Raw genomic sequence first — 25,388 nt, forward strand, 5'->3', positions numbered from 1 at the left:
CAGTGAACTAAGTATGAATCTCGGGTCATGCTGCCTGCCATCAGCAGCCAAAGCATGAAAGAGCACAATTGGCCTTGTTCTCTCTGAGTGAGTAGATGGTTCTACTTCTCCCCCCACATCACATCAGTGTGATGCTGGCAAACGGGGGCGCCTGCTTGCAGATGAATTGGCAGAACTCTTTGGTTGCCCCATGGGTGATTGCTCTTGTGTCAGAGAGGGCATGTGTCAGTCCTCATCCTCCCAGTGTCAAGTACAAATGAACTGAAAGACTCTTAGCTGGGCACAAAATGCATGTGGTACTTGACTAACATCATTAGGTACTGACCACCTAACTCTTGCTCCAGGCCCTTTTCCTTTGTTATTTTGTAATCTTTACAGCAACGGATATTTTGCAGAGTTGTCTATTTTTCAAGATTCACCATGAGATGAGAAGTCCTGGTAAACATACACGTAATCACTAGGTTCAAGAAAATAACATTTGTTGAGGGTACCTTTGCAATATGCCATTTTCTTGTGGGATCACACCATTGATGGCTGCCTGCAAAACATAAAAAAATACATTTAACAACTACAAACTTTACCAACTACAGTGCAACAATTACATTCGCTCTGATCACACAAACACACTGGTTAGATGATTACCATGAAGTTAAAGATTTTAATAAGAAAAGTAGGCTCATTAAGTCACAAAACCATCATAAACCCCAATGAAACAATTCAATAGCCCTTGAGTACTGACCTTGAGAATGAACCTAAAATGGTGTTTAAAACCACATGAAAATTAAGTTGAATTTACTGACAGGCAGGGACCGCCCAGCTTGGTGGAGTCTTAAATCAAATGATGTGTTATTTCTGGGGTGCAGTAGCAGTACATACACTTTCCACGTATGATGCTATAGCCTTCAATCTGTACAAACAGCGGCATGTAAAAGTGTTGGCCCCCCTGGTCGAACATTTCTGTTACTGTGAAAAGTTTAATAAGCAGAAGATCTTCAACAATCATTCAAATATTCTTTTCAACATTTTATGATTAGGGAATATGTTAGGGTAGATTTTTTCAGAGGAAGAATAATGAAAAAAGCACCATGCAAAGCTTTAGGAAACCTCAAGAGATTTGAGCCTTTTTTGAAGGTCTAAGACCTTAATATGCTTGTTGGAGCTATAGCTTGTTCACAGTCATCATTAGGGAAAGCCAGATGATGCAATATTCAAAGTTTTATAAATACTCCTCCAAGCTTTTCCAAATAATAAGCAGCCATGCTGTCTAGCATGACGAACATTGAAATAAAACAATGCTCAACAAGGAGGTCAAGGCTGTAAGAACATTTCTGATAGGGTTTTAGAGAGATCTGCTCAAAGGCGTGGCCAAAAAAAACAGAACAAAACAAAACAAACACCTGCATAAATACAACCTTAATGGAAGAGTCATCAGAAGAAAACCATTTCTGTGTCTACACCACAAAATCCAGCATCAGAAACATCTATACAAGTTGGGCGTAGCTTAGAAATAAGCTGTGTCCTGGTGAAGTTTTAAATAAAAAACCTTTTAATTGCAATAAGCAAGCATATATGTGGAAAAAAGATGCAGAAACTAATGTATGGAACATGGAACATTTCACTGGTAGAGAAAATAATGAATTCAAGGACAAATTCGAAACACCAGCAAACTGTGAAAGCATGAAAGCATGGGATCACACCATTGATGGCTGCCTGCAAAACATAAAAAAATACATTTAACAACTACAAACTTTACCAACTACAGTGCAACAATTACATTCGCTCTGATCACACAAACACACTGGTTAGATGATTACCATGAAGTTAAAGATTTTAATAAGAAAAGTAGGCTCATTAAGTCACAAAACCATCATAAACCCCAATGAAACAATTCAATAGCCCTTGAGTACTGACCTTGAGAATGAACCTAAAATGGTGTTTAAAACCACATGAAAATTAAGTTGAATTTACTGACAGTCAAGCATAACAATCCACTCAATTTGATAGAATTTGTCTTATCCAATTAATTGGCCTGTTGTCTCCCACATAAGCCTTTTTTCTGTTAAGAATAGCACAACTTAAAGCAACACTACGGAAATTTAGCATTTCTTGGGCTCCCCCTACAGTCGGGAAGAGTAATTCACATTTTGGAATAAGGAACAGTCAACGAAAGTGAAAGAGTGCATGAGGACTGATGTGGTAAAGTAATATTACAGGATTTTACACAACGTGACTTGGGTTGCGCAGCTTCTATGAAGTTAGCTGCGTGCTAGGCCTGGTGTAGCAACAACAGCAGTGCTATCTGTGGAGCACTAAGATGATTTGTAAGCTGTTGTACTAAGATTAAATGCTGCATAGTGCTGCTTTAACTAATATTTGCTGCCATATCAAATGATTTTCTGCACTGTGACCCACCTAGATGCTCTCAATTATTATTTTTTTTTATAATTTGATAACAATTAATAATCAAATGTTACAAAGCACTGCAGTATGCAGGGCTGTAACAATGCATTGAAACAGTATGATACCAAAATGCAAAAACCTGAAAATGCCCAATTTAGCGATGTGACAGGGTGTAATGAAAATTATTTAATTATTTTATTTAAATAAACATATTTAATATGTCGTAATATGTAAAGCAATCATATTGTTTGAACATCAACGTTTGTATAAAACCAGCACAAACCAACAAAGGCAACAACTGTATACATTTACACATACTCATAGCTAAATTAACACTTATTACATATAACTGTCCTGAAATCAGTAACCATTTAAAAAAAATTAAGAACTGTAAACTGCATACCGTGCATAACCGGTACACAGCAGTAAATAAAGGAGATGCCTGATAAGGTAGACAAAATTAATGAGAAATCAATCGCAGAACACAGAAACGTGGGCTGCATCTTCCCTCCCTTTTTAAACAGGAATGCACAGCAACTTGGAGTATATAAGGGCCTGTGGGTTTTGGAGCCAGACTGATTTAATGGATTAAGATCTGAATGAAGCCAATCTTACACTGGTCACAGTTTAAAGAGAAAACCAGGAATCAAATGTAATTGACCAGTCAAGACATTTTTGATGTCCACAGTTCACTCCTTCAGTTTTTGTCACACAATAAGTCTAATAAGGATGTTGACAAGAAATTATGAAAGCTTGTATTTTACCAATTAGGCATGAGTAAACCGCATGCATAAAATTATACTTGCCTCAAAGCACAGTTGTAAAGTTGTAATCTCAATTAGACTTTGTTAGCTGTTTGTTTGCTGCTATTATTCTTTGTCTGTCTGCACTTGTACTGTGTTGCACTTGAGTTCTGTATGCACTGGGTCTATGTTGCACCATGGTCATGGAGGAACATTGTTTCATTTCACTGTGTACTCTGTATGTAGTTGAAATGACAATAAAAACCCACTTGACTTGACTTCCTTATGTGGTTTCTGACACTGTATGACAAGGCTGTTACCTATAAATATGGACATATGTCAGGCTTTTAGAGAGTTCCTGCTATTTGTTGTAGTTTTTTTTCTTTCAGCCATGTCAATGTTTTACAAATCCTTACAATATATGCCTCAAATATTAGACTACTGAAATGTATTTAATGCTATTTGACGAAAGTGTGTGATGATTTAGACTTTGCATATTCCACAGTGGTTCCCTCATTTGAGATTCCAATTAAGTAAAAAAAAATAAATAAATAAACAAAATAAAATCTGCTTTTGGGTTAGTGCTCTCAAATAAGTTTGTGGCCCCCACAAATAAGTAGACAAAACTGGACTATGGCCAATCTTTTCCAGTTAAAAAGCTAGTCAGATATTGTCCCAACATTTAAGATAAAAAAAAACAAGATTTTTAAGCAACAACTGCATTTTAAACCTTTAATTCCATTTAGATTGAGCCAGTACAGGACTTGCTTAATACATTAAACTAATGGACCGTTAATGTACTTCAGAGGCTCACTGCAATTAGTCCATCATGAAACACATACCACATCATTTAACTTTGGGTACTGTAAACATCCCAAAGCTAATGAAAGATTTTCCCAGATGCTGAGTGTGTGTATGTGTTTTCCTGGCTGAGAGTAGGCTGCTTGTCCTTTACCTACACACAGGGGCTCTTTTGTAGATTCCTTCAACCTTCCAGCTCCACACACAGGAACAGCAAGTCATCACATTTACAGGTGCATTTAACCACCACAGGGGCACAGCCCTGCTTGCTTTGAACAGCTGCCACTATACTTGCAGCTTGATGCTAAATATAGAAAAACATCCCCCTTTTCACGCTAAAGAGCTTTTTTTGTGGGGGGAAAACCACAATTTCTTGACACTCTGCTTTGAAACTGTCAGTTTAGATCTGCACTCAGACTGCACATTCTTTAGACTTTAGAAATATGAGGGGAGAAACCTGAATAAAACTGCACACTGCAGTGACCTTTCAGGCTGAGTACAGGCTAGTAAAGAAGTTAAATGATATTCAAGGAACTAGAGTAAACAAGGTTTCTTTACCTGGAATGCAGTTATCTTATCAGTCAACAGACAACACAATACTCTAGAAATGAGTTGGTGGCATATACAGGAAAGGCAAGCATAACCACTAAATTTAAAGCCAACTGGGACGTTACGCAGCGATGGTGACCGAAGAAAAGATTTTTTGCGCATGTGCAAATAGGACAAATGTCAGTTTATCAATAGCGATATCTTCAGTACAACGCTTTGAAAGACATTTGGTAATTGGTCATTTTTTTTGTTTGCGCAAGGATATGGCATTAATTAATATGCATTAATTATACATATTGTAACTATTTGTAACTAACAAGCTGTAACTATTACAACTGGACAATTATGCCACACCAGTTAAATGTACGTTGCATAGAGGGCTCAGAGCGGCTACTCTCCCACCCCTTACCACTACACCCAGGTTGTTCAAATGCCGAGCCATGTCGCTTTGCCATTAGTATCCAGAGTCTGAGAGAACACAATTGGCCGTGCTCCATTTGGGTGGGTAGGTGGCGCTCTCTCATCGCTCAAAGCGATACTGGCCGACACAGGCATCTGGTGTAGCAGAGCTGGGGATCTGGCCCTTTTCTCCAAGTGCGTCGGCTGGCTGGCAATGCCACATCGACAGCAGTGCAAAAAGAGGTAATAGAGGCAAGAGCTGGCTTTGCTTGTATAGAAGGATATGTTGTGCGTGTTAAATCCTTACCCTTTTAGAGACGGGGGCATTGCTAGTGCTAGGGGGAGCTACAAAAGGGGTGGGCGGGAGGGTTAACTGGTATTAACAAATTGTTTGTCATGTGGAATGCAATCATTCTTTGCACATCAAATTTGGGGAGGCAAAAAACAAAAAACAAAACAAAAAAAAACAGCATAGAACAACAATCCCACTCCCACCTCCAGTATCTACAAATAGGGCAAAAACAACTGTAGACATCACCACTAAAATTAACAGCTAAATTGTCAATCATCACATATAACAGACTTGAAATAAGTAACAACTAAAAATAAAGATCTGTAAACTGCATACAGAGCATAACTGGTGCGTAGCAGTGAAGAAGGTGATAAACATTGTTAGTGCTAGGGGGAGCTACGAAGGGTTGGTACCAATTGAACATGAACTTTACTGGCTACAAGATATTGATACTTCTTATAGTTGGTGTAAGAAAACATTGTATCCACAAAGACCTTTCAGCAGAGAAAGCATTTGTATATGGCAGTTCTGTCAGACTGTCGGGCAATTGTACTGTACTGTCCATAAAAAAAACTAAAAAAAAACTACCACCTTTGCACAACAGTATGAGCACATCAATCCTGTGGTAAAGCAAAGTAGTCACAGTGGCTAGATGTTTCCGGGAAACATTCAAGGTAACTGTCATGAGCATTAGTGTTTGAGTAGAAAGCCATCTGAGAAAAATTATGACAGGATGTGCATGATGATGTAAGCAATAGAAACACATGTGTTTGTGCTAAATAATAGTAAAAATATCTATATTTACTTTTTTTTTTGAAAGTTACAAAGTATATTTTAATACTATATTTATGTAAAAGTAAATAGATGAAAACAGTCCATTTCATTCACTGCAACCTATGTCATTTGAATCAGATGAGCTTTCCAACCTAAACACATAAAATTGCATTCACATTCATGATGGAATGAGGTTAACAAACACTGACATTTGTCTAATAAGTAACTTTCTTATTGATATGAACTTTAATGGGAGGCTGGTGGGGGGCTGTACTTTAACTTAATTAGCTCTTACTTTTAGTTGTTCACATGCCTCAAATACCATGATACCATGTTACAGACACCTAAACATTAAATAAAAAGGTAAGAAGAAGAATTGTATGACCTGTATATCTTTCCCCATGCAGCATTAAAATGTTTTATGGATTTTAACATAAATTCAGGTTGACTGTGGAATGGTTGAGCAAATATGCAAATTGATGGCCAAAACCGTCTTTTCAGTCCCCACATGTAATAAAAACAAAGCCGTTCTAAAACTCCATCATTTGTGTTGTACTCAGTCCTTAATGGGGCACTGTACTTGGACCCCAATGAATGCCACAAAAATAAATGGAAGCAGATCAGTCATTTGATAAGGATTTACATTTCAGTCCACCTCTTAAAGCTGTTGAAGAAATGAATTTGAACATGTGGACATTAAACAAAATTAATCACTGACAAAATGTAGCTCATGGTCATGTTATTTTTATCAGCTTGTTTGTTAGAAAGCAAGCAGAGGACCCCCCCTCCCCCTTGATGTGGAGAACTTATGATATTATGATATTTCATATTTCTGTGGTGTGTTTAGTTTTTGTTTTTTTTTCCCCCACACACAAGAACAAAATTCTTAACATGAAAAATATATATTTTCTGGTATTTTAGTGCTCTTTAAATAAATTGGAAAGATTACATTATTAAATCTGCTTTTTAAAATACTTCATCTGCCAGTATAATAATACAGGCAGTGTTGTACAGTGAATATTTAGTCAAATTAGTTTTAAGTCACAAATACATTTCTGCTCATTTATCTTCACTAACTTCAGCATGTAACTGACTGCAAGTTTGGGAAACTCAGACTACAGACAGAGGACACAACGTGCCCTTACGTCATTTTAAATATTACAAACAAGTGGACTCTAGGGAGAAAAATGGCCATGATGATGAAACAAAATAGCTAATCTGTTGATGTCTGGCACAATACATGTAGCTGTGCTTTCACCGCTGCACATGTCAACAGTGGATCTGGAGAACTGTGCTAGAATCTTCTGTGTTCTAACACACAAAAGACCCAGGAGATAATGTGCTCTGCATAATGAACAATGTGGTTTTGTATAGGATTCACCAGTGGCCCAAACAAAAACAGCAACACTTAACAATCATAAGTTAGGTTTGTTATTTGTTGGGATTATTATATCATCGTAATTATCTTAAACTTACCACCAAGTCCCAGTTGTTCAGTTCTAGGAGTGTGATTGCCTCTGCAATGTTGTCAATCCCTGTACATGCCTGATACAAGACAATAGGACACAAACATGAAGTACAGTTGATGACAGTATTTTATTGAGATTATATTTCACCAATATCTCTCTAAGTTAAGAAGATCTATGTTTGGGAAACCTACTGCAAATAAGTATATTTGATTATAAAGCATTTATAGGAAACCTGGAAAGTAGAATGAAGCTCTTCTTTCTGGTACTGCAGGTTGAGTTAATAAAATAAACAAATGTAAGTTTAAAAAATGAAAGTTCAAGTTGTATATAACCATAATGTTTACTATTTCACTGTTTTGTGCTAAAGAAAAATGTTATACAGTTACACATAGATCAGATATCAAAATATGAACATTGTTGTTTTACATTAACAGAGCTGGTTTCATTTAGTCACGTGACTGGCTCTCCAAGATCTTGTCTATCTACAAGAATAACAGCCCTTTACTTGATTCTCCAAGAGACCTCGTTTGTTATGTAGCTGCATATTTGAATACATACTTCACAGAACGGCAAATGGTTTGAAGCTTTGTGATATGGCAAATAAACTGTTCCAGATTAGTAAACAAACAAGCAGGACCAGTCCAGTCTAGAGGTAGCTATGCTAACCAAAACGTCCAGTCATAGCCTTTACACCAGCTACCCAGTTAGCTAAGCTATCTAGCCAACACAGTTTGCCCTCTGTCATCTGAATAACCCACTAGACACTGACATTTTAGAACAAGACCATTAAGAAGGATTTTCTCTGAAATACCCCTTAAGGCCAAAATAAACCTCGCACTCACAGCAGTAGAGCTAGCTAGTTTGCCGGCTGCTGTCAAAGTGCAACAATGAAAGCCAGTTAGCCACCAAGCTAGCTAACAAACTCCCACAGCGTATCTGCTCAGCACAGCAGCATTCCGCGGGTAATTTCCAGCCACTGGCAGTTAACCCCGTCTCACTGTGCTTTTATGAGCAAAACAAACTTATCTCGACAACAGCTCCTAAGACATCAGCGCTAGCTAGCTTACTGACTTGCTAACCAGTAACTGTCAGTGACTTAGCAGGCTGGCTAGCTGCCGTAAGCTAGCCGCTCTCCTCAGCAGCAGTAGCTAACGTTCATATAAACTGGAGCTAGCTAGCTGAGCTGTTTATCTGGACAGCATCACGAGCTGGAGGTTTTCCTCAAACTCAACAGCCCTGTCAGATCAGAGAGGAAACACACCTGAAAGTCAGCCAGAATCATTTCTCTGTCCATGTTGCTCCCAGTGTCGGAGGCCATGGCTGTAACAGTGCCTGCTGTCGGGCTGCTGCTCCAGCTGCGCCGTTCTGACTCACCGCTTCGTCCCTTCTCACACACACAGTCTCTCTCTCTCTCTCTCACACACACACACACACACAAGCGCACACACAGTAACACAAACACAGTCCGGCTGGGTGCTCGCCCTCTAACCCTACAGGACCCCAGGGCTTGTGTGAATGCAGCGGGCGTAGTTAAAGAGTGCAGCCTCCTCTCTTCTCCTCGATCTGCTTCAACAGCAGCTTTTCTCTCACCGACACTTTTATCAAAGCAACATCGTACGGCAGTCGCGACCAACTGTCGTAAACTGAACCGAGGCCCAGCACAGGGGTGCGCTCGACTAACGCAGAGCTGCGCAAATCCGCCGCACTGTACTCGTTACTATTATGGGATGTTGGATTTATAGCTGCGTCTGACAGGTTCCACTGAAACTAAGCATGTAGTGGAGGCTGATTAACAGTGAGGCATTTACTCACCTTTCTGTTGTTGATTCACTTAATTACTTATTGGGAATCAAAGTCAATCAGTTGTTCCATGAAAAGCTGATTGAAGGTGCTCTAGAATTGAAACTGTAAATCCAAAACCTAAAACTATTACAAAACAGGATTGGTTCATTCTGTTGACGTCCCCAACATGGAGCTACATAGCATACATACAGGTTGGTGTGGTGCAACAGATAGCACCACTACCTACCAGTGAGCTACCACACCATGTGGGAGACAGGGGTTCGATTCCCAGTCTGGGTGACTATGCTGCGCTACACCAGTAAGAGTCCTTGGGCAAGACTCCTAACACTATATTGGCCTACCTATGTAATACTAGTACTAGTACTAATACCTTGTAGGTCACTCTGGATAAGAGCGTCAGCTAAATGCCATAAATGTAAATGTACAGCCCATTAATAAAAGCTTTACAAGGCTAAATGCAATGGCTATCTCAAGAGAATACAGAAGTGAGACTAAAAAAGGCTAAAAGCTAATGCTAAGCAGACCAGAGAGGGGAAAGGGCTGACAAGAGCAAGTGCTGCTGTGGGAGCAGAGGCACCATGGCAAGTGGTAGCCCAGGGAATGCTAAAAGCTAACTCTAGGTGGAACCTTTTCAGCACATGACAATCCCAACGCAAGGGAGCAAACACTTTTGCGAGAAGTCGCTGTTAGTGTAAATATTAATAACGTGAAAGAAATGGCACCTCACGACCTCACCAGTAATACTCAACAATCGCTTATTGATTCAAACCTATTGTAACGTAAGATATGTAAAACAGAATTAACTGTACTAAAATCATTATATAATTAACATAATAGACCATCTCTCCTTTAGTAGTAAGTAATAACAGGTCTCATTGGCACATTATTGGAGCACTTTTGGTAGGTAATAAATCACTGCGTACCTGAAACACCCTACAAATCTGCTGTTGAAGAGATGCCCGTCACCCGTCACATTATCACAGTTTGGCCATTGTTAACGTCATTCATATTCTTGTGTTATGTAGATCTAGCCTATGATAGGTAGGAGTACAGGTGGGCAATATGATATTTTAATGTTATTGGGATAATTATTTTTATGGGGATAAACAATTTGCTTTTTTGTATGGTGGATATCATCAGCAAAACACCTTCCATATTTCACTACAAAGTGCATGAAAATGTCCTTTAATTAGATGATGTGCAGCACATTTTAAAACAAATCAATGCACTGCATTTTGCAATATTTTGGAACCCACCCTTTGTATGCAAATGTAGATAAAACCATGCAGAAGATGAAGAACATTTTTTAACCTAATGCATTTAATTGAACATTTCATTCAGGGATGTAATGGTGAAAAAAGGTGGGTAAACCCTAAAATGTCAGTGGGCACTCGGTCATGAAACTGAAACAATGGACTACATACACTACTAGGGCTGTGTCTGATACATAAGAAAGGCTGACAGGATTCAGACAGGATTCTGAGGCAGGAAGGCACCCAGTCATGTCTAAATCTAAGTTTAGTGATCTAGTTCTCTTTTAAATTAGGCAAAAAAAATGCTAATGGCTAATCACAATACAGCTAAATGCTCATATCTGGGTGGTGGTGATGCAGCGGTTAGAGATTTGGACTATTGCTGACAGGGTTGTGAGTTCGATACCTGAGCTTGGCAAGTGCCACTGTTGGGCCCTTGAGCCTTTAACCTTCTCTGCTCCCTGGGCACTGTAGCGATGGCTGCCCACTGCTTAAAGGTGGAGGCCAAATTCCAACACACATGGTGTCCTTGTCTTGCCATCTAGCTGGTTGAGATCTTTTGCCAGAGTCAGAACGTATTGTTGCCTTCATTGTCGGGTTGCAGAGACCTTGCAGAGACTACACTGCCTGCTGAGACAGCATGGACAGCAAGTCAGCTAGCTGAATCCAGTTTCAGACACAGCCTAGGTATTTACGTAGGGATCTTTAAAGTGATCAACCACAACCATTGAAACCATTGACAGGTGAAGTGAACACGGATTATCTTGTAACAGTGGCACCTCTGAAGAGGAGAGATATAGCTACACATTAGGCAGCAGGTGGACAGTCAGTCAGTTCTTGAAGTTAATGTTAGAATACTAGTCAATGCGACTCCGTGGTGTCACTATTAAATACACCCACAATAAGGAGCAGTTGAAAATGTACCAGAGGTGCCTGTCAATGTTAGCTAGCTACTGTTTCTGTTTTTAGTATAGGCCTGCGACTGATGCTCCAGCCATGAGCTAATGTTAGCTGCAAGCAAGCACACTAGCCATATGCTAACATTCACTAAAACATGGATACAATGTTATCGAGTGTGCTACATGTAGCCTGGCTGTTAGTTTGTTTACAGCCTCTGTAAAACTCCTGCCAGACTTTGATTCGATTAGGCTGCAAATGATCAGAATCAAAAGGTGAGGAGCTGTAATTGGGTTCTGATTTTCTGGTGTGTAAATAAAGTAGGTGTGTGTGTTTTTCTTTAAATAATGAGTACTCAAGTAATGAGTTGATATTAATGCCTAAATGAGCTTCACGCGAATTCATGCTTAACACATTATCTCCCCAGTGTGTGTGTGTGTGTGAGAGAGAGAGAGAGAGAGAGAGAGAGAGAGAGAAAGAGCAAGTGTGTGTCTCTCTCCTCGACGTTAGCTTACCGTTGAGTCCCGCCTCCCCCGCGTCTGTTAGTAAAAGTGGGCGGAAGTCTCGGTCCTTTATTTCAAAAAATGAGTGATGTCAAACAACAGCAGCGGACTGTTCTCCCTCTCTTCACCTCTCTTTTACAACGTCAGCTGCCCGACAGCCAGCTTGTTGAACAGGCAGACGAAGAACATGTAACTATCGAAAGGACACAGCGTGTCAGGACTGTGGGTGTCTCTGTTCAGGTAGTTCGGGACAGCGCTGCTTTTCAACGTGACACTATTTCGCTGCTGTCGCTTCGTCATGTCGCCCAGCTGCGGTGTAACCAGAGAGTGTGACCAGGAGATCACTGCCTCCTAGCTAACTTCTTGCCATTCTGCAGCGCGAGTCGGTAGCAGTATCAGGCTGCACTGCGGTCTGTCTGTAAACACTTCGTCCGATCATATTTTTTCGTCTCAAATCAGCTCGCCGTGTGTGTTTGCTCGACCGGGTCGACTTTCCATTTTTGGGGTAAAGAGAAACTGAGAGAAAACCACGGTAACCGAAGCGCGAGCGAAGCCAACGCGCAGGGCTCGACCACGACATTCAAACCCATTTGCTCCGAGTTTGAAATGGGCGGGAAGCTCGCGCAGAAGCTTCACAGAGCACATCCTTCTCAAAGTCATTGGTGACTGCAGCGGCTGGTCGTTGTGACATTTGGCTCTATCTGTTTTTCTGACGTCGTGTTTTTTTCACGCGAGGGCGTCCGATGTAAACGCACCTTTGGGTGTCATTTTTCCCCCTAAAACCCTGCACCTGCGTGAACGGTGTCGAGGAGTGGATTTGCGAGTTTTTTACACAAGCTTCAGACCCTTTCTGCTTTGGATAAAAGGGACTGCCAGCTCAGCCCGCTGCTGCGCAAGGCTGCCTGGCTTTCATCTTACACCGCGCGTGCTTCTTCTGGACAGGGGCTACATCCTTTTCTTATTCTGCATTTTTTCCCCCAAAGACTTTGAAATGCAAAAAAAAAAAAAAAATAGCACAGCCCAGCCTGCCGTGACTGCAACAGAGCTGCAGCTCGAGTAAGAGACAAGCCGAGACAAACTTCAGGCTCGTGTTTTACCGCACGGCTTTTTTTACCGCAAGTTTTCGCAGGTGGTGGCCGAAGCCTGCTGCTGCTTCTCGGATAGAGATGGCGTGATATCCCTGTTTTTCGTGCTGGCTAGGATTGTTACAGTGATGCGATATTAAAACGAGGAGGGGGGGGGGCGGACCTTGGCCTTGCACCAACTTTTTTGAGGGGGGTGGGGTGGGGGGTGGGAGGGGGTCTGGAAGAAGAGACTATTTACTACAGTTTTGTGCTGCGTCGCGTCACACTCGGGATTTGTCATCTAAAGCAACCTCACAAAGGTTTGAAGTGAAATCCGTTATTTTCATCCCCTCGCTTCTCCGGTTTGGTGGAGATCATGGCCGAAGCCTCAGAGGCGAACAGGTTGTGCACTGCAGCTGCGAGAGGGGAGCGTGGAAAGGTCCAACTGATACTGCAGAGCAACGTAGACGTGAATGAGAAGAACAAGTTCGGCAGAACAGCATTGCAGGTTGGAGACCCCAAATCGACGATCAGAGGCTATGTACTTCGCTTAAAAGTCTTAAACGCTTTATAGTTTTCACTGCAGGCTGTTCGGCGTGCAATAGCAACACCCAAATGATCCTAACACTTAGACTCAGTTAGATTCAAGTAAATGTGACATGCGACATCTGCATTCACTGCCATGGATAACTAGTACAAACGTGGCTGTAAGAAAGGTGGGCTATCAAACGGGCCACACAATACACATGTTTACACATTTAACACATTTTAATAGTGGCCGTATTATTTACACCATTATATGACTTTCTGTCATACATGGGTGTATTATCTGCTTCGTTTCTGTTACATTTTATTACTTGGGCAGTCTGCTTATATGAATCACCCAATTTTATAACTATATTAATTAGTAGGTGTATATTCTACGATATTTTATGAAATATTTTAATTATATTCAACTAGATGGAAGGTATATGTATACTATATGATATTTTATAGCTATATTATTGTATATATTATTTGTATTTGCATCACGCTAGATGGGTAGTCGGTGTATATTATATATTTTATAGCCTATTTTTAGTTACATTACACTAGATGGGTAGTAAGTATACATTATATTACATTCTATAGCAAATGTGTATTTGCATCACACTATAGAGTAGTAGGTGCATGTTATGATATGGCCTATTTGTAAGTGCATTTCTACTAGATGAGTAGTAGATATATGTTATATTTTATAGCCTATTTTTATTCACATTCTACAAGATGGGTGGTAGGTGTATATTATATGACATGGCCTATTTTGTAAATAATTCTACAAGATGGGTAGTAGGTGTATTTTATGTGATATGGCCTATTTTATAAATTATTTTACTAGATAGGTAGTAGGTGTATTTTATGTTATATGGCCTATTTTTAAAATCATTGTACTAGGTCAGTAGTAGGTGTATTTTATGTGATACGGCCTATTTTAAAAGTCAGTTAAGTAGATGGCAGTGGGTGTATATTATTTACTAAATGTTTTAAAATTACACTTAATACATTGATTTGCATAGGGGTATTTTATTTTTCCTATGGCCTATTTTTAATTGCATTACATTAGATATGTAGTACTTGTATGTAAATATTATTCTATTAGAAGGTTAGTATGTGTATTTTATATAATATTATATAGCCTACTTGTAAACATCCGACTAGGTGGCTAGTAGATGTATTTTTAAATGATACATGGCCTATTTCTAATTACATTCTACTAGATGGGTAGTGGGTGTATTTTACATTATATGACAGCCTATTTGTAAGTATATTACAATAGATGGGTAGTAGGTGTATATTATCTATCATTCTGATCGGCGTCTCATTTTCCCCCATATTCATGACTGTTTGGTTGGGTTCTCATTCTACCCCTTTTAACCGTTGTGTTATGGCCTGACCTAGAACAGGCCATAACAATTATATTATATTTTATGGCCGATTTTCATTGCATTCTACTAGGTGGCTAGTAGGTGTTTTTTTTATGATTATATGGCCTTTTTGTAATTACATTCTACTACATGGGTAGTAGGTGTATTTTACATTATATGACAGCCTATTTGTGAGTACATTACAAAAGATGGGTACTAGGTGTATATTATATTATAGTTTTGTCCTTTTTAATTTTAATTGCATTCTACTAAATGGGTAGTAGGGCTATATTATATATCACATATTTGTAATTACATTGTACTAGATGGGTAGTGGTCTATTTTCAAAATCACTCCACTAGATGTGTAGGAGGTGTAGATTATGTACCCCATTCTTTTAAAAATTACATTAATTTAGATTGCTATAGGGGTATTTTTATGGCATTCTACTAGATGGATTGTTGGTGTATATTATAATATATATGCCTTTTTAAACATAATTCCACTAGATGGGTAGTAGGTGCATGCTAGTTGCCCTGTTTTTAAAAATGACATTCTATTAGACTGCAATAGGGGTATATTATATGGTCTATTTTTAAATACATTTTACTAGATGAATAATGTAATTTTAATGAAATTTTACTAGATAGGCGGTGTATTTTTATATTTATGTCAATTACAATACCAATGGGTTGTTTCCATGAAATAACCTTTTCTTAGTTTGCTTGTGGCCAGCTGTAAAACTGGGAGTTATATTAATTAAATAGCATAGTTATGAGCATTAATGGCCTTAAAATGATTATTTTAGAAAGAGAAAACAGACTTCACAGATCTGTCATAAGGAGTAGGAAGAGGGCTACATGCAAACGCACAGCACCCACAGTCTGCTGATAAACACTGGTCACGGTAAAATATTGTGGTCTAGTCATAATTATATACAGTATTTACATAAGCATATTGTTTCAGCTTCAAAATTACTACAGATGTGAGAGAAAAGTCATTTAAGGGGAATCCCAATTGAGTCAACAAATATGCAGTTGATGTAGGCTAGACTATCTAGTCTGTATTAGAATGTATGCTTTTCAGTCATGCTGTTGAATATTAAGTTTGATTTTATACATTTCTCAGAGGCCTGTACATTTTGATGATAACATATTTTGGTCAATCAGGAAATTTAAGATCACATTTTTTCTATAAGACAAGTCAGAGAAGTTAGAATGTTAGAATGTGGCACAGTATATGCTGATGCAATATCTGTGATGTTAAGCCTAATTATTACAGAGTATGAATGAGGTTTTGGAAACAGAATGTTGCTTTGCCTTGTCTAAAAATTGATTTTTAAGGTTTCTCAATGACTGTGTAGGTTTATGTAGTGTAAGGTTAAGCTAAAAGTGTGTAGGCCTCCTCTAGCATGTCCAGTCATGGAAGTCAGAAATCAGGTCACAGTGCCGAAGTAAGAAGTACTGAAAAGGCCTGAATTGCCAGTTTTATCTTATAAAATAAATATTTTTTTAGGTTTTTAGGTCCTGGGAGTTACCCTGTTCATTTAGTATTGCCTAGTTTTTAGTGTTAACAGGCCAAAAGCAAACAAAAATCTATTTCTTTAAAAGAAGCATCTTTAATTAAAATTTTCATAGTAATTTTTTGGTATGCAATTAATATTAAAATATCACAAAAAGCAACATTAGCACTACATATTTTCTATTTTGGTCTGCTGTCTGCTGTCTACATGTGACGTTCAATATGCATGGGCTATTTTGAGGGTAAAGCTTCATTCCTTGCCACAAAAATAATGTAGTACATTTTATTTGACATTTTATACCGTTTATTTTTGGAAATTATGTAACATAATTTAATTATATAATTGTTATTTTGGGGTTTATTTGAGTCTTTTCTTAAATGCTGGGACTATGTAACAATTTAAAGCAGTTTACACTATGTATTCATGTGTTAGCTGTTGGGATAATAATGCCACATAAACCTGCAAAAACATTTTTTAAATGTATTATTTTTATTCTTCTTATTATTATTCTTATTATTATTATTATTAATTTGGATTTTTACTGTGCAGTACTGTGAGTGCCCTGATGGAATATCAGAGCTTCCATCTGACTGAAGTCTATAATAATGGAAACATCCATATAATCCGGCTAATATGATTAATTTGGTTAAAATAATGCAGACCAGTCATTAGCCGTCCTACATAATGGGCCTGGACTTGAGGAGTTAGAGGACAGTGAACTAAACATAAGTGGGCCAAGTTTTGGATGCACCAGGAGTTATTACCAATACCAAATTATGGCCAAGCCCAATGATGGTGCCAGACCAATGAAAACAATCCCTGTGTTAAGTAATTGTGAATTATGTTTATTTATCGTTCAAATTCATAGTTACATATGAGTGGCCCTGGTCAATTAAACAGCAATACTGTGTATAGCTTATTCACAGATAATATCTCCTGCTTTACCTGATGCCCCACTACAGCTGAACTCGATTCTAATATTCAGCAAGCTGTTTCACACACTAAAAACAATGATGCATTGAATTTACTTTTTTTTACTTGAATTTTCTTGTTGAGTGATCTTTTGTAACTAGTATGCACTGAAAATATGATTCAAATGGCCGCACATAACTGAAGTGTGTTACATAAACACAATTGCTCTCTTCTAGTTAACTTGTTTTGACAAGTACTGTGTTAATGTAACACATTTTATTCACTTGCATATTTGAATCAAACATAAATGAAATAGCAATTTTAAAAATAGCAAATAAATAAATAATTCAGTGTGAATAATAAACCACACCCACCAAGTTGATTTAAAAGGGGACATGGTGGCACAGCTCTAGGGTCCTGGGGTGGTGTATTCTGGTCCTCGTTCCGGGTTTCCTCCGGTTTCCTCCCACCTCCCAAAACACACGGTAGGAGAACTGGTTACGCTAAATTGCCCCTTAGGTGTAAGTGTGTAAATGAATGGCTGTGTGGTACCCTGTGATGGGCTGGGGTCCTGTCTAGGGAGCATTCTTGCCTTGTGTCCTGTGATTTAGGCTAGGCTCTGGGCCCACGCAGGAAAAGCGACCCTAAGTAAAGGTGGAGAAGAAGATGCTCGTCATTGAGCGTTTGTTCTAATTGGCCTGGCATCATCATTATTAATGTATTTTTTATTACATTTAATAAAACCCGCTTTTCTTTAATTTATCAGTGCACTGGGCCTTACCTACGCTCACTGTGCTAATCGCTTTACAGTTAGTTTGCCCACATTGTGCAGCCATAGCTAAATATCCTTTGCTCTCCTGTCGCAGGTGGTGAAGATGGGCTGCCCCAGAATAGTTGAGCTCCTGCTGCAATCCAAGGCGGACCCGAACGTGCGCGACCCGGTCAAGGGCCTGACGATCGCGCATGACGCGGCCCGCGAAGGCCACGCGGACACGCTCGACGTGCTCGTGAACTTCGGCGCCGACGTCAACCTCCAAGACAGCGACGGCAACTTGCCCTTGCACCTGGCTGCGCGCGAGGGCCACTTGAACGTCGTCTGCCTTCTGGCGCCGCTCACCGCGCAGCCCTTCCTGCGCAACCGCGAGGACTTCACGCCTTTAGACCTGGCGCTCGCGCACCGCAGACAGGACACCGCTCAGTGGCTACAGAGCTACGACCCCGCGCAGCCACCGCACAGTTCAGACTAATGAGCCCCATCGGGCTTTTCGCTGTGTGTGTGTGTGTGTGTGTGTGTGTAGAGGTAGGCTATGGTAGATATGCTGAATGAGCGGTTTGAAGTACTAGCAAAGATATTCAGCCAACTACCTCTTTTCTTGCGTTGTGAAATCTCGCCCGAGGTTTGGAGCTCGAGGCAAGGTCATTTTGAAGCACTCACAGGACCCAATATGTCCACTTTTAGCGTCATCCTGCACACACACAAGCGCTGGTTTCATTGAAGCGCAGTGTCTTCTTGCAGTGTCTTAAGGTTGTGTGGCTTCCCCCCCCCCCCCCCCCCCCCACCACCACCACCCCCCCAGTTGCTCTAAAGCAGCGTATAACTGATATGATCTTCATTAGTATAGTAGTCAAACTGAGACTGTTGGGTGATGTTTGCTCCACGCCGTGGTATTAGTGAAATTCATTCCTGGTTTGTTGGGAAGGGTGACTACAATCTCAACTCAGCTGCCGTTGTGTGTAGTTTTCATGTCCTGTAGGCTTGTTCAGCACAGAGAACCACAGGGTTCAGTGGACGATTTGAAAGGTTGGACGAGCGCTGAAATCAAACGAGTGAAAAAATAACTTCCCCTGTTTTACTAAAATAATTGCACTGGGCCTGAGGGTCAGGATCAGGAGCTCTGAAATTGCCACCCCTTTTCCCTGTTTTGCCAATTAAATTGCACTTTTGCTTGTATATAATGCATTGTATTACTTTATCAAATTTAACTGTGAACGAATGTCTTTGCTGAAGGACATTTTATTTGCAAAGTAACCAAAGATGGACGGTTAGAGGGTTTCCAAAAAAAAGCAACATCTTAACCCAGGATATGGAGGCTGAACGCAGGCTAAGCGGAGTTATTCCTGCGTTATTTGCCCGAGATGTAAACAGTGAAATGCAGTTAGACCCGGCATGAGGAGGCCTGAGTCAAAGCTATTGTATGTCATAGTCTGTCAATCTTAGAGCATTACTAATTGACGGTTGAATTAATTAATATGAGACAATAAATCACTGTCACTTAATGCTGGTGTTGGTGTGATTATTTCTATATGAGTGTAATACTTAGCCTAAGAGCCCTGCTTTATGTTCGCGGAGTCAGAAAAGAGAAAGTCGGCTAATCATGAACATTTCATCCAGTTATATGAATGCATGTTTTTATGACATATTTTTTTTTAAGTTACCTGTGTGTTTAAACAGTTTTTGGTGTGTGACCAGTTCCCAACAGATCACACGGGTCTACATTTCGTTCACAAGATGAACGTTAACGCTTTGATTTGAATTAAAATATGTTAAGACTCATCTTAAATGCATGTACACGAGCCTTATATCTTTCTTTACTTTTTAATCGAATCGAAAATGGCATTGGATGTGTCAAGCACACACTCTGCAGGGCATTAAAATCAAAACAAGGGGTAAATATCGAGCTGCTGGGGCTGTGCTGTGGTCAGTGGTGCAGCAGATGCTAGCTAATACTCCCATTCAAAGTGGATGAGAAGCCGAAGCTTGTTTTTAATGCTTGCCTGTGTAAAATAGCCTGGCGTGTTCCTTGGTCATTTAAGGCTATTCTTTTACATTTTACTACAAAGTGAAAGCACAAAATAGAGAATGACAATCGCCACAACCTTTGCTGAGGAAGTGAGCCCAAATAAAGAAGTCCGTTAGGTCGGTTTGAATGGTGACATAGCCTAGCCTAGCCCTCCGCTCTGCGTCTGGCTTTTCCAATTTCGGTGCCCTCGTTCAGAAATAAAGCTCTCCTTATCCTGCAGAAGGAACCGCTAAAAATAAAGACAAACTCGCACAAAGAGAGCGGGCTTTCTAAAGCCCTTACAGGGTCTGACAGATGTGAGCGAAGTGAGGCTCTTCCTGGTTGCGCGGCTCCGATAAGGCTGCAGTTCATCACTTCATTCAGAGATCAGGAGCTAAGCGGCGTGGTCGTGCCGTTTCGTCGCGTATTTACAAATCGATTAAACAACGAATTACTTGGTAAGCGACACCTTTTCACCACATGATATCACTCCGCTTCACAGCCTGCAGCAGCGGTGAGTACCAGGACGCCTCTCGCGATGTCCTGGAAATAGTCAAACTCGCTCATGTAATAAATATTAGCCTTTATTTAAACACATTAAGCCACATTGTGGGCGATTGTGATTGACATCGCCTTTATACTTCATTTGAAACGTAATGTGAGTGTATGTTTGAACACATCTATTATGAATTATGGCATTATCATTATCACTTGTAATTGCATTTTGATACATATGAAATATATGACCCCCCCTTGTCAATATTAACCCATTTTCGGGTTGCCTTTGTAGATCTAGGAATTTGTGGGGGTGTTTGTGTGAGTAATATGACAACACCATATATTCAGTATAGCCTACAGTTGTTGGGCCCTGGTGATTTGCTTTTACTGTCTTCTGTTCAGATGTTTGTCCCAAATATCTCAGTAGAAACACAAAATGGAGAAAGTAGAGAATATGAAATAGGGAGTCTTTCTCAATTAATGCTCCCACTCTCTTAAACAGTGTTATTTTGAGCTATAAATAAAAAAAATCTGTTTTAAGTTTACATTGCATGGCTATTCTTGTAATGTGAAAAAGACTATTATTGCAGTTGTAAGCTTTGACTTGGTAGAAAGGCCACGTGTGGTCTGTAACCCTCTGGATCAATAATTAGTGAGTGTCTCCGATCCGTATTAAAGTGTGCTCTGAGCAGCAGACCTTTCGTTGGTATTTCAGAGGCTTTGCACTGCTTGCACACTGGGATTACAGTGCACTTCTTGCTATTTCTGCATAATTGCTCAATATTGTTTTGCTGTGTCCTAACATTTACTCCATGGCAAAATCTTTGCATGCACGTCTTCATTTATATGACACTGAAATCACAAATATATCTGACAAACGCCAGAGATTTGACTTAAATTCTGACACGCTAGATGAAATAGCTGATTTAGGCCTAAGGCCTGAATGACTGAACAGTTAGGAGTAGGTCACTTCTAAGACGACTGAGTTTAACCCAGGAGGAAAAGGTTGTGTTTCGACCTACATGCATTCATCATCAGCCCGTAACACCAGATCAATTCATTAATAAAACATACAATCAAGAAGAATAGCAGAACAAACACTATTACAGATTGTTGTAAACATTTTATCAGAAGAATAACTAGGTGCAGATTCTGGTACAATTCATATACCCTTACCATTTTTTAATACTCTACTTATTATTATCAGTTATTAATCAAAAGACGTTTGTTATTATGCTATGAATTATATGTAAATTGTAAATTCTAACATAAATTCTGTAGCTGTGAGAGTGAGAAATTTAAGGTTGGCCCACACACAGACCCAGGCCTTATAAGTTAGCCTCCCGTCTACACCTTATTCTTTACACGCCAAGATTTATAGCTTTACTCCAACAGCTGACAGATGCGCCACCACTTGAAAACCACCTTTGTTTCGGAGGGGGTGATCTGTCACTGAACTAGCGTGGAGGTGGTAAGTCATTGCACAATCAACAGAGCTAATATTATCCAAAGACCTAAAAGAGCGCACACATGTCTGCTTCTTCCCAGTGCTGCAAAGAGTATATTGTGGTCGGATGACAGACAGGACAGCAACCAGTTCAAGTGCATTGCTTCCTTCCTTGCTTGAAAACCCTGGCACAACAACCAGAAGAGACTGTAAGAGGCAACGTGGCAGCATGGCGAAAGAAACACCAGATTTATAACAAGAGATATTCACTTCAAGGTCCAGCTTTTTTAAGACTTCATGGCAACGTGACCCTGTGATCTTTCTAAACATGAGGGCAAGATTGTAAGAATCAGCAACTAGTACAACCCACCTAATAACACAGGACCCTACTACAGCCATTTCAGACATGCAGTTGTCTTTGCTCAAATCTGAGGGTAGTGAATCAGGGTAGTGCACAGACAGATACAAATAAATTCACACAACAAGAAAGTGGAACTACCCCATTTTACTGTCAGAATAGTCTATAGTAGATGAGAACAAAATGGTGGACATCTGATTATGAAGAGGAGAGCAGATGTGATGCAATCATGTTTGCCACCTGTCTTCCAGTGTAACCACACAGAGGAGTCTTACACGGCAAGTAAAAAAATAAATAAATAAATAAGATATGTGCAGGTGAAACTGTGTCCTTTACCAAACAAGATATACACAGGTCAGCCATAACATGAACAGGTCAAGTGAAAAACACTGATAATCGGTCAGTACTTGAAGGTGGTGTGTTAAAAACAGGAAAAATGAACGAGTTTAGGGATCTGAGTCACTCTGACAAGGGCCAAACTGTGATGGCTAGACGACTGGATCTCCAAAACATCAGGCAGGTCTTGCAGGGTGTTCCTCATCTGCAGTGGTCAGTACCTGCCAAAAGTACTAAAGGATCTGACACTAACTTTTCAGTGTTACTGTCTTAGTGCCAGATGCCACAGGATGCCTTCGGAGGGCTTGTGGAGTCCTTGCCTTGAATGGTCAGATCTGTTGTGGTGGCACAAGGTGGTATTAATGTTATGGCTGATCGTTGTACATCATATTTTGGAATGCACTGCCAACATGTAGGCCCACCTGCACTGCACAGAGTGCCTACCCAGTTTTTCCACCTCCAACACACCTGATCCAGCTCAGACAGGACTTGCCAGTTAGCTAATCAAATGACTCAAATGGTGCAGGGAAAACATCAAACTGTCTAGTGCAGACTGGAGTTGGGAAACACTGGCATGAAGCTGTTTTGCTAGTCTTATGTTGTTCTGACTCAGTAACCTGGTAGAGTATGGGAAATTTAAAGAGCCCACATCAAATGCAATGAATAGAGTTGTATGATTTTGTCTCAACAGCGATATGTGGGTGTATGTACCAACATTTTTTTTGAAAAATGTAAATGATATATGTAAATAACTGCTGTTCTGTTTGGCAGCCCTGCAGTCTGCTTCCTTTAAAAGGCAGTCCAGACTGAACCACCATGCTTTAGTGTGCATAGGTGGATATAAACTGTTTGCACCGTTCAGCAATAACGTTAAAATCACCCGGGTCGTTTTCAGCACTGCAGTGCCACTGACATGGTGGTGTCATGTTAGTGTGTGTTACGCTGGTACGAGTGGATCAGACACAGCGGAATAGTCCCCCAACCAGAACAACCGCGACCTGTAGGCAGAATCCAGTGATTACTGATAAAGGACGAGAGGCACGAAGCAACACAAACTGTGCAGCAACAGATGGGCTTGTCTCTGACTTAACATCTACAAGGTGGGCCATCTGCATAGGAGGGTCCAATACAGTGGACACTGAGTGGACACTGCTTTTCCTTGAGCCACTATGTATATGTATATAAACTGATCAGTCATAATACATTGACAAATGGCTCATTATAGAACTGGGGGGCAGCTTTTGTTATTTTTTCAACAACAAAAAAAAACAACAATCCTTAGTGAATCAGAAAAAGTATAAGTTATATTAAATGATCACTACTTATTATACAATTTATATATATATATATATATAATATTAACTAACTGATTCTTTCACACATTATTTACTGTCTTCACCTCCTTATTCAACTTCCTTATACAACTTAACTGTAACATTAAATAACTAGGTCTAATTTTCATTTTGTGTTTAATAACAGTTCTAAAATCAATTGCATTGAGAACCTGTTTAATGTTGAATGTGTAATTTCAGTAATTTAAAAAAAATTAAGATACATTTTGTGTCTGTCACAATTTTCAGATCAACTCTGTTACCTCTGATATAAAACTGCATAAAATCTGCAAACAGTTCTAATAAAAACCTGTGACCTGCACTCAGTGATGTCACTTCCTCTGGCGGGAAACATGTGGAAGGCAGTGAGATGTCACTTCTTCTCTCATTATGTTTGTATAAAATGTTGAGGATACAACAACTGTATATTAATTGTGTGTCAGCTTTATTAAAATAATCTGCATTTTTTAAATAAACAATAATTTGTTTAAAATCAAGTTTGAGGTTGGAACATGGAGTTAAAGCACAACATGGTGGGAAATGTCCACTCTGTTACTGGTTTAAATGGTTTAAACAGTTAAACAATAACAGAGTTGACTGATAAATCTTTTTGAAGAGAAATTGCAAGGGAGTAAATATTCCTGATATAGGCTTAAACATGAGGCCCCAACACAGAAGAATTAGGTTTACTTACACCACTTCAGTTAAAGGACATGGGTTTTATGGTCACATGGTAAGGAATCTCTTATCTTCTTATCTTCATGGAAATTATGTTGAATCCTTTTGAGCTTCAGGGCCTGCTCAGATGAGTCAGACATCAGACCCCCAGAGCTCTGGCCACCAAAGCAGTGCAACCATTTGACAGTTAATAGTACAAGTTAGGATGAGGCTAACAAAGGAAGCTTCTCAGTTTGACTGTCAAACATCTGCATTTCATTAACGTAGTCCTAATCAAAGCAAACCTTAACCCTCGTGTTCTCTGTAACTGCTCTCTAAAAGCAGCAGAAACAAAACCACTGAAACCATTCAAAAATGACCTAAATATCAAAAATATGTCCTTGGAAATGATGAGCAAAACTCATCGCTCATCTCCCTCTGGTGGAAGAGAATTGCTACTACAATAAGAGTTTTCCTGAATTTAGTTTGTCAAGTTCATATCAGCTCACCCAGGCTGTGAAGAGACATTTCCCTATACAATTGATGAATACTTGCATAAAATGAACCCTAACACGTTATCACTACCTCATAGAGCCTAGATCTGTGAAGAAAGTCCAGTAGTTGTCATACAGTCACACAAAACAGTCTGCACAGCCCTCCTAACAGCCTTTTGCTAGAATAATGACAGACACATGC

At 39.7% G+C, this 25,388-nt stretch overlaps 2 protein-coding genes across 4 annotated transcripts in view; one reads left to right on the forward strand and one right to left on the reverse strand.

Annotated features, from left to right (window-relative positions):
• The window catches only part of faf1 (Fas (TNFRSF6) associated factor 1), a 74,972-nt gene extending 62,543 nt beyond the window's left edge, over positions 1–12,429 (reverse strand). For 2 of the 3 annotated variants that reach the window (XM_072681662.1, XM_072681659.1), the window contains exons 1-4: positions 11,896–12,429; positions 8,689–11,110; positions 7,435–7,503; positions 492–538 (exon numbers count right to left, since the gene is read on the reverse strand). In XM_072681662.1, the coding sequence (XP_072537763.1) occupies positions 492–538; positions 7,435–7,503; positions 8,689–8,745 (173 nt within the window). In that variant the 5' untranslated portion in view covers positions 8,746–11,110; positions 11,896–12,429. Of the gene's footprint in view, positions 1–491; positions 539–7,434; positions 7,504–8,688; positions 11,360–11,895 lie in introns of those variants that run through there. The other variant, XM_072681661.1, reaches the window with a different exon arrangement.
• A 745-nt stretch (positions 12,430–13,174) lies between these two features.
• cdkn2c (cyclin-dependent kinase inhibitor 2C (p18, inhibits CDK4)) lies at positions 13,175–19,562 on the forward strand. The gene is made up of 2 exons (XM_072680878.1): positions 13,175–13,455; positions 18,152–19,562. The coding sequence occupies exons 1-2, from the start codon at positions 13,324–13,326 to the stop codon at positions 18,530–18,532; spliced, it is 513 nt and encodes a 170-aa protein (XP_072536979.1). The 5' UTR covers positions 13,175–13,323; the 3' UTR covers positions 18,533–19,562.
• Positions 19,563–25,388: the final 5,826 nt, after the last annotated feature.

This window comes from Salminus brasiliensis, chromosome 6, assembly GCF_030463535.1.
Source record: "Salminus brasiliensis chromosome 6, fSalBra1.hap2, whole genome shotgun sequence".
NCBI lineage: Eukaryota > Metazoa > Chordata > Actinopteri > Characiformes > Bryconidae > Salminus > Salminus brasiliensis.

What these genes read in the sequence shown, in the direction of transcription:
- cdkn2c (XM_072680878.1), top strand. Translation starts at nt 13,324, where the DNA reads ATGGCCGAAGCCTCAGAGGCGAACAGGTTGTGCACTGCAGCTGCGAGA. An exon ending in TCGGCAGAACAGCATTGCAG is followed by an intron (nt 13,456 to 18,151) that starts GTTGGAGACCCC and finishes CTCCTGTCGCAG; the next exon opens with GTGGTGAAGATGGGCTGCCC.